The sequence below is a fragment of the Bufo bufo genome, chromosome 9 (assembly GCF_905171765.1).
Source record: "Bufo bufo chromosome 9, aBufBuf1.1, whole genome shotgun sequence".
NCBI lineage: Eukaryota > Metazoa > Chordata > Amphibia > Anura > Bufonidae > Bufo > Bufo bufo.
In genome coordinates this window covers 178,310,825-178,327,597 of record NC_053397.1, presented here as the reverse complement: position 1 = coordinate 178,327,597, position 16,773 = coordinate 178,310,825, and the positions used below count along the sequence as shown (strand labels likewise).

At 43.9% G+C, this 16,773-nt stretch overlaps 1 protein-coding gene across 1 annotated transcript in view; it reads left to right on the top strand.

Annotated features, from left to right (window-relative positions):
* Nucleotides 1-16,773, top strand: part of ATG7 (autophagy related 7) — a 297,775-nt gene that overhangs the window by 96,936 nt on the left and 184,066 nt on the right. Inside the window, exons 12-15 of the mRNA XM_040406900.1 lie at nucleotides 2,211-2,369; nucleotides 5,295-5,489; nucleotides 9,156-9,356; nucleotides 11,509-11,624. Coding sequence (XP_040262834.1) covers nucleotides 2,211-2,369; nucleotides 5,295-5,489; nucleotides 9,156-9,356; nucleotides 11,509-11,624 — 671 coding nt within the window. The remainder of the gene's footprint in view (nucleotides 1-2,210; nucleotides 2,370-5,294; nucleotides 5,490-9,155; nucleotides 9,357-11,508; nucleotides 11,625-16,773) is intronic.

Below are 16,773 nucleotides of genomic sequence, written 5' to 3'. Positions count from 1 at the left end.
TGTCCTGAACGAAGCGACCCTTCACCAACCTGTCCCTGATAGTATGACTTTTTCTAAAAGTGACTAATGGTCTTTCTACATATTCTGTGAGTACGCTATCCCTCCTAAGAATCTCCCAGTGCCTGTATATGGTTTTCAGACAAACCTCTTTTTCTTAATCCGTCCCTCATTGCAACCTTTGTTACCATCTGGGGTTCTATTCACTCTGAGAGAACTTCCTTGCCCTCTCAAGAGCCACATCCAACATCTCCTGGGGGTAACCCCTTTTACTCAATCGTTCCCTCAATTCCATGGCTTGTCTTTCAAAGCCCTCTCTAATACTATTGATACGCCTGAGTCTGATAAACTGTCCATAAGGGACAGATTTCTTCACCGCACACGGGTGAAAGCTGTCGTGGTGGAGCAAGGAGTTGGTCGCTGTGGGCTTACCAAACCCACTAGTGACCAACTCATCACCAACCATCCCGACAGCCACATCCAAAAACTCAAGTTTGGATCCTACAAAATTTAAAGTAAAAAACATACCCATATCATTACTAGCATTCAAGAAGGCAACAAACTCAGTACATTCTTCTCTAGTACCAGACCAGATCATAAAGATGCCGTCAACAAATGTCAAAAACAATTTAATGTGGCGTAAGTAGGGATTGGTGGTGGTAAACACGCATCTGTCCTGCAATCTAGAAAGATTAAATATTTGCAAACGTGCACAAGACAGGAGTATCCATCGCCGTGCCTACTTTCTGCTTGTACCAGTTGTTCTCGAACATAAAGGATTTTACAGAACACTGCTGGGTAGTGTTGAGCGAACTTGTGTTTTAAGTTCGGCGTCTAAAGTTCAGGTTATCGAAGTTTCCCGTTATGGATTCTGCTACCACGGACCAGAACGGAATTTAGAATCCATAACGGGATACTTCGATAACCCGAACTTTAGACGCCGAACTTAAAACACAAGTTCGCTCAACACTACTGCTGGGTGAGTGCCGCCTTATTATCCTCTTCTATTTTGGAATTCATGATTGCTTGTTTGGAGTCGTGCTCCACAGGGCTGCAGGTTTTGACAAGAGGTGCGCTGGACATCCGTGGTTGATTGATCGCAACACAGGGGTTTACTTAGGAGTGTGAGCTGTGCCACCCGGTCCCTTCTCTATTTGCACCCCCAACGTTCAGATATTGATGTCCTTTCCCAAGGGTAGACCATCAATATTAAAATCCTGGAAAACCCACTTAAATGCATAATTTATATTTAACGCTGTGTGCCCATGTGCAGCAGTGAGGAGTTTCATTGCGTGGTTATCCCTAGCTGTTTGGATAGATCTTATAGTATCCGCTAAGTATGATGTCCTATGTAAAAAAATATATATTTGTTTTATGGCTTAAAGGGGTTGTCCAAGTTATTTTTTACTGATAACCTATCCTCAGGACACTTGTATAGGAATGAGCGGTCCCATTGAAATGAATGGTAATTACACCTGCTCACCGCTGTGCATGCGACGGCGAGCAGGTAAACAATGAAGAGGAGGCAGCGCTGACGCTGTGCACGCTTTCTCTTCAAACAGCTGTGCCGGGTGTTGGACCCCTACCGATCTGATATTGATGACCTATCCTGAGGATAGGTGATGAATAAAAATAACTTGGGCAACTTCTTTAATAGTAATGATGAAAGAATATAGCAGGCTCCTAATCATAAGAATGTATTTATTCATGTAACATCTGGCTGCTGAGTTTATTTAGGCTGCAAAAAATGCAGAGGAAAATTGGCAGCTGTCAACTTGGCCTACGTGATTTTCTGTCCGCAAATTGTGGATCTGCAAAACACAGATACCGGCCGTGTACGTTCTGCGTTTTGCAAACCGCACGTTGCCGTCCCCATGATAGAAATGCCTATTCTTGTCCGCGATTGCTGACAAGAATAGGATTTGCGCTATCTTTTTAGTGGGGCTGCGGAACGGAACTATGTATGCAGACAGCACAGGGTGTGCGGTCCGAACCTTTTGCGGCCCCGTTGAAATGAACGTGTGAATTGACCCTAAACGTGATCATAAGTAACTTGGTTGATTTTAACTAGCATGGTCCAATCTGGTCATTTCATTGTTTATGTTGCAAAATCCTGCACCTTTTTGCAGCTGCTGTTTCCCTTCGTGAACATTAAGTAGTTGGATAATGTGTTCAGTTACAGGATTATTTCAGTTTCTTTTCTTTTTCACTAGGGATGGGGAGTAAGACATGTTACCTTTGTGGACAATGCCAAAATCTCCTACTCTAACCCTGTTCGGCAGCCTCTCTACGAGTTTGAAGACTGCCTTGGAGGCGGAAAATCAAAGGCTTTGGCAGCGGCAGAGAAACTTCAAAAGATCTTCCCTGGCATGGTACGGAGAACCTGTAGAACTGGGCTGCAGTCAGGTTTTAGACGTTGTCTTTATTACACAGCCCTTGTAATCTGTCTGAAATAAAGCATCCAGGTTCTGAATCGTATGAGCAGCCTGCTAACAACAGAGAACTCATGGTACTGCTGCTGTGTATCACAGTGTAATGTAGGAGGGGATAAATGTACAGTGATCATTATAACTGCAAAAGGGTCTTCGTTAAAGGGGTCTTCCAAAAATGTGGCCAGGTTGGCAAAATACTCTAAAATAACGAATCTCTCGGCATGCCAGTCCTGCTACTTTTTTGGTACCCACCGGTGTTTGTTTACTGTACTTCCGAAATAACTTGCCTATCTACCCATTTAGGGCAGCAGGGGTGGACATACCATATGTGCAACCGGTGCCCACTGCCACCTTCAGACTAGCTTCCCACTATTTATTGGATTCCAAGAGGCTGAGCTAATGATTTTCCTAGTTCACAATTTTTTAATTTTTTTTTTTTGGGGGGGGTGGGGCTTGTTACAGAGGCATTAGGGGTGCTATATGATAATCTAATCAGGGGCCTATATACTTTGCACAGAGGCCCTCTGCTGTCTGTGTTCCCCCTTGCACTGCAAACAGTCGCTGGCTTTAGCTGTCTAAAAGGTCTTCTTTTTGCTGATTTTAGGCAAACCCCTTTAAAGCAACTATCCAGTCAGGAGCTCAAAATGCCATCCCATGAAGTCTTTACCTTCATTGGATGATTACCTACCATTTATTTTCCTTAGATTTTTAGCTAAGCCCCATGAGGGCAGTTATGTAATCTCTGACTACAGTTTATCTACCTATACAGTTTATTTACCTATGAGGAGTCTGATGTAGGCTGAGACACGCCTCCTCTCTCTTCATTGGCTAAGACTGCTGCTCACTCCCTCCCCTGCAGCTCTGCCTCCTCAGAATGATCATAAATTACAGATCCTAAACCATATGTGAGAAGAGAGATAAAGATCACATAATTGCCACACTTAGGGTTTATTCAGATGACCACATCTGTTTTGCAGTCCACAAATTGCAGATCCACAAAACATGGATACTGGCCGCGTAAGTTCTGCATTATGCGGAACGGCTAGCCCTATGATAGAAATGCCTATTCTTGCTTGCAGTTGCCGAAGAATAGGACCTGTTCTATCTTCTTTGCAGGGCCGTGAAATGGAAGTACGGATGCGGTGTGCTATCCACATCTTTTGCGGCCCCATTGAAATGAACGGGTCCGCATCCGTTCTGCAAAAATGTGGAACGGATGCAGACACAAATATACAGTCGTCTGAATGAGCTCTTATAAAGAGTCAAATGAGCCTTAGTGAGGGGAAGCACAGAGGGTCACTTTAAAAAAGGAGGAACGATAAAAGATTCAGAAAACCCATAGTGGTCAGCTGCAGTTCACACCATACTGTACCTCAATTTGAAGTCCTGATAAAGAAAGTGTGTCCTGGATGAGTGTAGGTCACATAGAGTATAAATCTTCTGTCCAGAAATCAGAGTCTTTTTTTGGAGTCTCTTTAAAAACTGCACATGGCTGACACGTTTCAAGCTCTTAGAATAAAAATTTCTTAATGCAAGGTTTAAAATGGGTGGATAACATAAGCATTAACCAATCCCAATGCAGCTTGAATTAATGTGGGAACAAACACCCGAGTGTTAACCACTAGATACAAGTATATTTCTTGAAGAGGAGCTGTCACCACTCCTGACATGCATGTTTTAATAACTACTTGCATCCCCCATGTAATAACGATTCTGGAGCATCTATTCTTATGACTCTATGTTGTGTTATTCCTTTATTATTCCTGCTAGAAGTTATGAATGTATTGCTAGCAGTTTGCAGTGAAGGTCCAGGTGGGTGTTACCAGTTGGGGGGATGTCCCTGCACAGTCTCAGTCTAGAGACCCCCATGCACATTAGATAGTCATCTGGCCATGCTAAAATTAGCCGGTTTGACTTGTGTGCATTATGACATGTATCATGGTTGTAAAATGTTGATGTTTTCTTCTTTCACGTCAATAAGAGTTAAAAAAATAAAATAAAATCAGCCGGTTTGGCTGACTATAATCCAAAGTTTATGGGAGCCTTTATGGTTCACAATTAAAATGCCTTCCATGCAGAACTATCGTGATTACGCATTCTGCACCACGTATGGGCACCACCCAAGAGGAACCCAGCAAGCAACATTCACTTTTCTATGCAGCCCCATACACCCCGCCAGTCACTGCTTCTGTTCTCTTATGAAGTAAAATTAATTTCCAATTCACACCTTGTCCTTAATTTTTTTTTAATTATATGACTTAATAAGACCAGGTTTTAAATTAAAAGTTACATTTTAATTTCTGCTTTCATTTTTTTTTACACGGTAACTAATTATCAAACTAAGAAAGTTGATGATACGAAGAGGTCTATTTTTCAGCTTAAAGGGGTTGTGCAAGAATGAGGCCAGACCGGTAAAGGAAAGATTACTTACCACCTTCTCCATGCTTGTGATGCTCCTTTCGGCTCCCTTGCTGTATAGATTCGGTTTAACATCGCCTGCAGCCAATCACCGGCCGTGGCGGTGACTGGCTCCTGTTGCGCCATGTGATGTCAAGTCGGAAGTTTATAGTGAGGGAGCCCAGTTGAGCATCTCAGGCCTGGAGGAGAAGGAGCGGGATGCCAGTGCCGGGAAGCAGGTAAGCTTCCCTTTACAGGACTGGCTAAGGGGCCAAACTCCCCCCTCCATTCTTGCACAACCCTTATTACAAGCACAGGTACATACCTGTAACCTAAACAGCAGAAGACAATGTGGAGCCATTTGGCTACTAGGAGCTCTTAAAGGTGCACTGCACTGCTAGTCCTCGTTAGGATGCCGTACGTGTAATGGATACTTGAATTAATGGCTGTTTTTCTGCCTCTTGTCAGATTACTAAAGGATTTAACATGAGTATTCCAATGCCGGGTCATCCTGTGAACTTCTCTGAGGAGACTATGAATGAGGCAGCTAAAGAGGTGGAGAAGCTGGAGGCTCTCATTGCTGAGCACGACGTTGTCTTCCTTCTAATGGACACACGGGAAAGTCGATGGCTTCCCACTGTCATTGCTGCAAGCCAGAAGAAGGTAATACAATCCTGTGATAACAGGTATAACTCCGGGTAAGGGGAGCGCCAGGGAAAAGCAGGTTTCTAACCGTATTTGTTCATTCGAAAACCCTTGAAATTCCTTTGTAGATCATTTCAGAGTTGGGTAATGGTGCTATTTGGGAAGAAAGAAAGCTGCAGTAGATGTACAGTCGTGGCCAAAAGTTTTGAGAATTACATAAATATTGGAAATTGGAAAAGTTGCTGCTTAAGTTTTATAATAGCAATTTGCATATACTCCAGAATGTTATGAAGAGTGATCAGATGAATTGCATAGTCCTTCTTTGCCATGAAAATTAACTTAATCCCAAAAAAAACTTTCCACTGCATTTCATTGCTGTCATTAAAGGACCTGCTGAGATTAATTCAGTAATAGTCTTGTTTACTCAGGTGAGAATGTTGACGAGCACAAGGCTGGAGATCATTATGTCAGGCTGATTGGGTTAAAATGGCAGACTTGACATGTTGAAAGGAGGGTGATGCTTGAAATCATTGTTCTTCCATTGTTAACCATGGTGACCTGCAAAGAAACGCGTGCAGCCATCATTGCGTTGCATAAAAATGGCTTCACAGGCAAGGATATTGTGGCTACTAAGATTGCACCTCAATCAACAATTTATAGGATCATCAAGAACTTCAAGGAAAGAGGTTCAATTCTTGTTAAGAAGGCTTCAGGGCGTCCAAGAAAGTCCAGCAAGCGCCAGGATCGTCTCCTAAAGAGGATTCAGCTGTGGGATCGGAGTGCCACCAGTGCAGAGCTTGCTCAGGAATGGCAGCAGGCAGGCGTGAGCGCATCTGCACGCACAGTGAGGAGAAGACTTTTGGAAGATGGCCTGGTGTCAAGAATGGCAGCAAAGAAGCCACTTCTCTCCAAAAAAAAACATCAGGGACAGATTGATCTTCTGCAGAAAGTTTGGTGAATGGACTGCTGAGGACGGGGGCAAAGTCATATTCTCAGATGAAGCCTCTTTCCGATTGTTTGGGGCATCTGGAAAAAGGCTTGTCCGGAGAAGAAAAGGTGAGCGCTTCCATAAGTCCTGTGTCATGCCAACAGTAAAGCATCCTGAGACCATTCATGTGTGGGGTTGCTTCTCATCCAAGGGAGTGGGCTCACTCACAATTTTGCCCAAAAACACAGCCATGAATAAAGAATGGTACCAAAACACCCTCCAACAGCAACTTCTTCCAACAACCCAACAACAGTTTGGTAAAGAACAATGCATTTTCCAGCACGATGGAGCACCGTGCCATAAGGCAAAAGTGATAACTGAGTGGCTCGGGGACCAAAACGTTGACATTTTGGGTCCATGGCCTCTAAACTCCCCAGATCTTAATCCCATTGAGAACTTGTGGTCAATCCTCAAGAGGCGGGTGGACAAACAAAAACCCACTAATTCTGACAAACTCCAAGAAGGGATTATGAAAGAATGGGTTGCTATCAGTCAAGAATTGGCCCAGAAGTTGATTGAGAGCATGCCCAGTCGGATTGCAGAGGTCCTGAAAAAGAAGGGCCAACACTGCAAATACTGACTCTTTGCATAAATGTCATGTAATTGTCGATAAAAGCCTTTGAAACGTATGAAGTGCGTGTAATTATATTTCACTACATCACAGAAACAACTGAAACAAAGATCTAAAAGCAGTTTAGCAGCAAACTTTGTGAAAACTAATATTTGTGTCATTCTCAAAACTTTTGGCCACGACTGTATATCTTCCTGCAACATGCCACCTGGTCATGGCTGGAAAAGGTCCACCTGTGATCATGTTGTGTCAACTTTGCTGAAACATGGAAATGTACATGTGGAGTGCACTTGGTATAAAACAAGGATTTGGGCATCCTTCACTGCACTGATGTATTTCTCAGAGATCTTCTACTAGATGCTCATTCTTACAGTGATCTGTCCTGGTAACAGGTTCCCCATTAGTCAATGAGAGTAAGACGTGAGGAACAGTATTGCTGGAATTGCACCCGCGTTGCTCTTGAATTTCTCGTGACTTTCTGAGCTGCATTTTTCTGAAATTTTGGTTCCACTCATCAACGGAAAGTTTGAAAGCTGTGACTTTATGGGCCTTTTCCGCTTTTGTTTGCCTGTGGATAAATGCCAGTCACAGCTCCTTGGCCGTTACTTTCCATTTAGTCAGTGGTCCTCACTCTTTGTCATATGACTTGCATGTAGGGGGTTTTGGAGGAAATGCTCGTCATACAGGAATTTTCTGGCTTGGTTGGAGCTGTGGTCTTTTGTAATATTATCCGCTTTGGGCCGTGGTGACTCCGCTCACGCTTTTTATGGGCAGAGGTTCTAAAAGGTCATGATCTGAGCCTTGGTTTTATGTGATCAGGCAGTGAGTCAGCCTCTGCTCTCCTGGATAATGGAACCGTTCATTTTTCTTGTGCCAGGTGAAGCTTAGGTGGTTAAAGAGGTTGTCTGGTGGGGTAACATTTTTTTGAAAATTGGAAGAATGGTATAAAAAAATAAAAGAAGCATTGTTCACTTCACTATTGCCTTTCTGACACTTACCAGTTCACCACTGGGCTCTACTTCTTAATCCTATATGGTTAGCCAGACACTACTTTAGGCGGGCCACCACTAGGGCTAGTAAATGGCTGAGCAGGGATTTTCTATGGGTCGAAACAGGACCAGGAAGCGAACAATGGGGGACTCATTAAGTGTCTGTATTGACGATGGTAGGGGATTGGTGAGGCGATTTAATTCTTTCATTTTTTTTTTTATCCCATTCTGCCCCTTTTTTAAAATATTTTGTCCCTCCAGACAACCCCTTTAATACCACTATAAAATGAAACATGGTCTTTGTGGTATATTATTCAAAATTATACTATTAACTTATTATATCTGTTTTACTCAATTTTGGAAGACATCGCAGCATGGAGCTCCAGAGCTCTTTGCTTCACACTCTCCATAAAATGAGTGCAGAAAGGGGGATCTACTTTTGAGAGGACCTATCGGCTTTCCTGATATGTCTGTAAATGCATCTGGACCACCTTTTCTTAGAACGCTGCATTGTGCTGTTCCTATTCCTCCTGGAAAGGATAGCTTGACAACTGATCGTTATCACTCTCCTTATCGACAGAGCATGTCCCTACACAGTAGGACGCGATCTATACCAAATGGACAACGTCAGACTGGATAGGGACTCCCCATACATTGACGAGGAGAATGGTAACACCCAGTTTTCAATTTTTTCAAACATTTCACAGAAAAATAACATAGGAATGGCATAATCTTTCTTTACGAATTGCCTGCATGATCATGTCCAATAAAATGGCAGAAGACCAGGGCAAAAAGTTCTGCTTCTCCCGTGCCTTGGATTGATTGGAGATCGCTGAGGTCCTGGGACTTGTTTGCAGGCATCTATTGAGGTTTGCCGTTGATACTACACTAGATTCCTCTATATTGGCTGAAAGAATAAAGTGTGAATGGTCAGATTATTATGAAAATATGAAATATCTTTTGAATAGTAGAAACTTCCAGAAAGCGAGTCCTTGAGGATTTTACCTGTGTAAGAAGTGTTCAGCATGACTTGCTCCATCCTTCTCACTAATGAAGCGGTCAGACTATTACTAATGTGATCCAGCTCACGACTTACTGACATTTCCAGGCCTGTTCTTTCTCTCTTGCGTCCACAGTTAGTCATCAACGCTGCTCTGGGGTTTGACACCTTTGTGGTGATGAGACATGGGCTGAAGAAAGGGAAGCAGGAGGAAGCCAATGATTCACACGCCAGTGTTCCTGGCTCATCCGATCTCCTGGGCTCTTCTCTGTTCTCCAACATCCCCGGCTACAAGCTCGGCTGCTATTTCTGTAATGATGTGGTGGCCCCAGGGGATGTAAGTATGAAATCGCTGCTTTTAGTTATATTTGTCTGCAGGTAAAAGATTTCATTATCTCTCGAGATGTCTGTTCCTCTTGTTAAAAACATGTTTTTAGTTGCAATAAGTTTGGTGTAAACTGGAAGCAATATTGTTTTGACATTTTTGACCTATTCTAACTATAATCATCCTATTAGTGTTCCTCTCACTTGTTCTCCTATATTTAGCCGTGTAATGCGTGGGTATTATAGCATGTATGTACAAATGTCACTTTAAATGGTTTTCACGCCATAGTAAATGCCAGCATTGAATCGCTAAAATATGCGAACACCCCCTGATTGGTGGTAGCCCGTTGTTATCAGCCACCTACTGTGCAAGGAGTTTAAACTAGGTTGTATTTACTTGAATAGAACTGTGTTCTATACAGTCGAGTCCCATTATTATAACCACCAGCTATTATCCAGAGTAACCACCGGGTACAGCACGAACTGCATCTAGGCGGGCTGGAAGTGACTCCATAAGGTCCTGGTAGGCTGTCACAGGTATCTGGAGCCATGCTGACTGCAGAGCATCCTACAAGTGCATAGGGGAGGATCCATACAGCCAACACGATGATCGAAGTGGTCCCACTGATGCTCAATTGCGTCTAAGTCTGGGGAAGTAAGAGGTCAGGGTAGTACTTGGAAGTCTTGGCCATGCTCTTCCAACCCATGTCGAACATTTCTAGCCGTGTGACATGTCACATTGTCTTGCTGAAAGATCCTATCCACCCCAGGGGAGACAATCAGCATGTACGGTGTATGTGGTCTGCAAGGATGGATTCATACCCAAATCGGTTGAGAGTGCCTTCCACATAAATCAGTGGGCCAAGAGAGAGCCACAAAAACATTCCCCAGACCATAATGTTGCCACCACCAGCTTATGTTCATACAGCAGTGGTTGCAGGGTGTTTGCTCTCCAATGTTTCTCGCCTGACGCACCTACATCCAACTGTTCAATGAAGCAGAAAACATGACTCATCGGAGAAGGCAACCCTTTTACAATCGGTGAAGGTAAAATAACGATGCTGACACAAATATGGTAGCCTTTTCTGACAGTTCAACTTTGTTAGCAGATGTGCAGTGACCACCTGTCGTCTTCGAAGCCCCATACGCAGTAAGGTTTGCTGAACTGTTTGACACATGTCTGGTAGCCCCCTGGTTCATTTTGGTGGTGAACTGCTCCACTGCAGCTTGACAGTCCACCCTAGCACAACGTAGTAGCTGACGTTCACCTCTTACATCAATGGCACGTGATGCTCTGTAGTTTCCACGTCACTTATTCACAATGGTACCATTTTGCCACTCACCATACACTTTCACCACAGTTCACCAACTGCACGGTTTCAGAAATAATGCCACCCTTGGCCTGAAAGTCAGTAATTACTCCTTTGTGCAACTCTGTCATCCCTCTTACCCATGACGGCAAAAAGGAATATGTTTGCAGACAGCCTATCGCATACCTTATATACCCACCAAGCCAGCTCACAAGACGTGACTTCCTTTATGAACTACGCATTATTTTACACTTGGTGTAAAATAAAAAGGTCAAGGTCATACAAGAAGGGGACATTTAACATCACAATTTTTTTATTGTCGATTTTATCTGTAACTGGGGCTGCCATAATAGCTCCAGTTACAGATGAAATCGACAATAAAAAAATTGTGATGTTAAATGTCCCCTTCTTGTATGACCTTGACCTTTTTATTTTACACCAAGTGTAAAATAAACAAAAAAAAATACTAAATAAAATGACCACCATACGCCACATCGCAGCTTTTAATCCCACCCCTGACAAACAACCCATAAACTCCTATATCATAACGACCATTATGGAAAGAGCACAAAATTAACTATATATATAATTTTGAAAAAACAAACCCGTTCCCAATATTAAAGAAAAAAATGCAATAAAATGAAAAAAAAAAATAGAGTCCCATGTGTCACTGAAAAAGGATGAAAAAATATTTGTATAACTGAACAGAAAAAAAGTTGAAAAACGCATGCACTAAAAACAAAACAAAAAAAACTGTAAATGGGTCTGGTCATGAAGGAAAGTAAATGGTCTGGTCTTGAACTGGTTGAATAGATGCCTACCTTTTTTTAAAAATTTTTATTTGTTTTTTTATAGTCCACTAGAGACCGCACTCTGGATCAGCAGTGTACTGTGAGCCGGCCGGGTCTTTCCATGATAGCTGGTGCATTGGCAGTGGAACTGATGGTGTCAGTTTTACAGCATCCTGAAGGGTAAGCTGAAACCTTTTTTTTTTTTACCTACACATTATATTAAAGGGAATCTCACTAGCATATTCCAAAATTTTTTTTTTATGAATCCATGTGTAATAAAGTACCTCATTTCCATATGTCTTGTTCTTTTTATTCTGTGTCTTGTCATTTCTTCAAAAAAACGCTTTTTATGATATTCAAATGAAGCTGTAAGGAGCCCAGAGGGGCGTTTTTCTTTGTCCACGGTGCCCAGGAGCGTCCCTCTGAAGTGCCGTGCCCGCCTAAATTTGAAAACTAATAACTCCTCCAAGTTCGCCTAAATCGCCTGCCAGAGGCGAGGCTAAGTGCTCCCCCCCCCCCCTTTAGCGCCGCGCTCTGCGGTAAACACCCCCGATTCTCCTCTCACCTGCGACTGAAATCCCGCGCAGGCGCAGTGCCGGTGATTTAGCTGGCTGAGGAAACAGCGAACACGTCACTGGGATCGGCGCATGCCCAGTGACGCTGTTGCCCTCAGTTGTCCTATCATCGCGCAGGTGCAGGCAATCGCCGGCACTGCGCCTGCGCGGGATTTCGGTTGCAGGCGAGAGGAGGATCAGGGGTGTTTGCCACAGAGCGCGGCGCTGGGGGGGGGGGGGGGGGGAGCACTTAGCCTCGCCTCTGGCAGGCGATTTAGGCGAACTTGGAGGAGTTATTAGTTTTCAAATTTAGGCGGGCACGGCACTTCAGAGGGACGCTCCTGGGCACCGTGGACAAAGAATAACGCCCCTCTGGGCTCCTTACAGCTTCATTTGAATATCATAAAAAGCGTTTTTTTGAAGAAATGACAAGACACAGAATAAAAAGAACAAGACATATGGAAATAAGGTACTTTATTACACATGGATTCATTAAAAAAAAAAATTGCAAATATGCTAGTGACAGATTCCCTTTAAAGAGGTATTCTAGTCTTAGACAAATGTCGCGTGACAATTTTTATAACGGTAGTCTATGGTGTCGCACTGCGACATGCTGCGACTGCGATGCGACAGTCGCAAAAAATCCATTCGAGATAGAGTTTTCTGCGACTGTCGCATCGCAGTCGCAGCATATCGCATTGCGACACCATAGACTACCGTTATAAAAATTTTCACGCGACAAATGTTGCAGTGTAGTTGTGCCCTATCTGTAGCGCCACTTATTGTCGCCGTGTAGACCTAGCCTTATTCTCTTAGGTATGATCACCAATGTTTCCAATAGTAATCCACGTTGTGGTTCATACAGCTGTGGATATTTTCCACGACTGGTGTCCACATGCAGATTAGCCTTGAGTGCAGCTAGTCCACAGCTGAATTTGCAGCATCAGTTGAGGGCAAAAAAGTATAGTGTATACATCCCCAGATAGATAATTATCATTTTACAGCATACCCATGTGAAGCCTGGAACTTCCCCAGTAGTAAAGAAAATGCCCTTGTCCTTCGCGATGCAGCGCAAGGCAAGGGGGAGCATCCGAGTAAGAAATACACCAATGCTCCACCCATACATGGTAAATGAGTGAAGGAACTCTCGATGAGTGAGGATCCTTGAGATGGATATGCCATAAATGCCTAAGAGTAGAATATCCAAATAATTACATGGTAAATTAAAAGTATATATATCGGGCAGCACGGTGGCTCAGTGGTTAGCACAGGTGCCTTGCCGCGCTGGTTAATCCAGAAAGCAGTAAGTACAGAGCCAGCACAAGGAGCGCTCCCCGGTCCTACAATACTACTGAGTGTTTCCATAATAAAAAGCATTTTTCATCCACTTCTGGGAGGAAAAAAGTGCATCTTAGGCTACTTTCACACCTGCGTTAGGTGCGGATCCGTCTGGTATCTGCACAGACGGATCCGCACCTATAATGCAAACGCTTAGATCCGTTCAGAACGGATCCGTTTGCATTACCATGAAAAATTTTATTAGATTTTTGTTCATGATAATGCAAACGGATCTGTTTTGACTTTACATTGAAAGTCAATGGAGGACGGATCCGTTTGAAAATTGAGCCATATTGTGTCAACTTCAAACGGATCCGTCCCCATTGACTTACATTGTAAGTCTGGACGGATCCGTTTGCCTCCGCACGGCCAGGCGGACACCCGAACGCTTCAAGCTGCGTTCAGGGGTCCGCCTGCTGAGCGGAGCGGAGGACAAACGGTGCCAAACTGATGCATTCTGAGCGGATCCGCGTCCACTCAGAATGCATTAGGGCTGGACGGATCCGTTCGGGGCCGCTTGTCAGAGCCTTCAAACGGAGCTCACAAGCGGAGCCCCGAACGCTAGTGTGAAAGTAGCCTTATGCCGTAGGACCATTAAAGAAATGTAGCAAAGATTTACAGTACATAACCTTCAATTTACTGATTAAAGTGGTTTGCTGGGTTCTAGATGTTGATGACCTATATTTTGGATAGGTCATCAGTTTAAAATTGGAAGGGGGAAGGGGTTGGACCCTCAACCTCCCCATGATCAGCTGTTTGCAGATGCAGCCGTCTGTGCCGGAACTAACACAGAGAGAATAGAGCTAGAAGCACAGGTCTGATCTCAGTGTGGTGGCCGTGCCAGGTTACTGCAGCTCATCTCCTATTGAAGTGAACTAAAAACACGGTTGTAATAATAATAATTATAATATTCTTTATACAGCGCCAACATGTTCCGCAGCGCCTTACCATCAGAGAGTTCATTGTATAAACAAGATCATACATTACATAGGAAGAAACAAGTTAACAATTAAAACAGGAGCAAGATCCCTGCTCACAAGAGCTTGCAATCTATAAGGAGATGGGGGGGGGTGACACAAAAGGCAAAAATTGCTTGTATCTAAAAGGGCATGTTCATATGTGCCCGCATTGATGAGAAATGGCGTTTTAATATATGCAAGTGAGCCTCTAGGTGCAATGGGGGTGTTGCAGAGAGAGCAGAGCCTCTAGGTGTAACGGCAACTGACACCGGGCCAGCCAGTGTAAACGTGATCACGCCTGCCTGGCCCTGTCAGCCAAAGTGCAGAGAGAGCTGAGCCTCTAGGTGTAATGGTAACGCCCCCGTTGCTCCTAGAGGCTCATTTGCATGTATTAGAACATCACTTTTCTCAGCAATGCGGGCACATATGAACACGGGACCAACACAGATGTCTTCAGCTGCCAAGCGCCCATGTAACAGGTCAGCCAGTGTCATAGGGACAACACAATAGGCGAGTAGATATAAAGGTGTATGAAGCCGCCACCAGCCGATATCTTTAATGCTTCTGAGTGCATGGGGTGTGGTGAATACTGTTGGATGATGGACTAGGCTCCAGCGGAGGAAGTTGTGGGGAATAGAGAAGATGTATATTAGGAATTAGGGCATTCTAGAGAACTGGAGGACACTTTTGGGGGTATACTGCAGAACAGATGGGGAGGCTCATATCAGATCCAAACTGTCTGAGTGCTTTGGGAAGAGGCAAGCTGTCTCCAAAATGTAATATTTTAGTAACATTATCTACAGAGGTGGGGAGCACAATATTTTGGCCAAAACTGGTCGTAAGTAGTTATTACATTCTGTTTATTTCTCTCAGATTCTGCTTTTTAGCTCTTTTAGTGCTGAGCTGGGATCTATGGCAACAGTTTACCTACTGTGTATACAGTTAGGCCCCATTCCCATGACCCTGTTTTTGGTCCGCATCCGCTCAGCATTTTTTGCGGATAAGATGCGGACCCACTCATTTCAATGGACCCACAGAAATGCGGACAACACACCACGTGTCTGTTCCGTAGCCCCGCAGAAAAAATAGAACATGTCCTATTCTTTTCCATTTTGCGAACAAGGTTAGGCATCGTTACAATGGATCCGCAAATAAATGGATGCAACACAGACGTCATTCGTATTTTGTGCAGATCCATGTTTTGCGGACCGCACCCTTAGGCTACATGCACACGAACGTTGTTTGTTTCCGTGTCCGTTCCGATTTTTTTTGCAGATAGGATGCGGACCCATTCATTTGCAAAAAACGCGGACAACACACCATGTGCTGTCCGCATCAGTATGTCTGTTCCGTTGCCCCGCCAAAAAAATAGTGCATGTCCTATTTTTTTCTAGTTTGCAGACAAGGATAGGCATTATTACAATGGATCCGCAAAAAAACGGATGCTATATGGAACGTCATCCGTTTTTTTTGCGGATCCGCAATTTGCGGACTGCAAAACGCATACGGTCGTGTGCATGTAGCCTTGACTGAGACTTCCCTCCAGTCTCACTTAGGGGGTTAAACAGTTGGGGTTGGAATCATCTCTGAGCCTAGCTATTATAGTGGGATCCTGGTTGTCAGTGAATGCCAGGCATCCAAGGTGGTAGTGCGGACACAACTCCTGTGCCCCTGAGATCTCCGTGACATGACGGTCGATCAGGGCGCTCGCTTAATACAAGCCATTCTGTGATGTACAGTGCTGCAGAAAACAGATCTATCCGCTCAACAATGGACATTGCTGTGTAGATATGGTGCCTATTTGTGGAGCTGCCCCTGAACAGCTGATCGGCGGGGATGTGTCGGACCCCCCGCTAATCTGAAATCCTAAGGATAGATCTATTGTTAAATCCTGGAGAACCTTTTAAGGGGTTAATAATACATGCAGTGTTCTCGTGACATCATCTTTAGAGACTGCGGTTCCTTTTTCTGTTTTAATCATTTTTAGAACGATTATAAAGTACCAGCGACTAAACTACCAGTGAGAAGAGGGACGTCAAGTAATTTTCTGCACATGTTCTGGGGCAAATAACCCTAAGGGTACTTTCACACTTGCGTCAAAGTTTTCCGGTATTGAGTTCCATCCTAGGGGCTCAATACCGGAAAAAAACTGATCAGTTTTATCGTAATGCATTCTGAATGGAAAGCAATCCTTTCAGGATGCATCAGGAAGTCTTCAGTTCAGTCCTTTTACGGTATTTGGACGGGGAAAAAAAACGCAGCATGCCACATTTTTCTCTCCAGCCAAAAATCCTGAACACTTGCCGGCATTTTTTTCCATTGCAATGTATTAGTGCCGCATTGACGGATCCGGTCTTCCGGTCTGTGCATGCGCAGACCTTTAAAAATGTAAAAAATAAATAAATACCGTATCCGTTTTTCTGGATGACACTGGAGAGACGGATCCGGTATTGCAATGCATTTGTGAGACGGATCCGC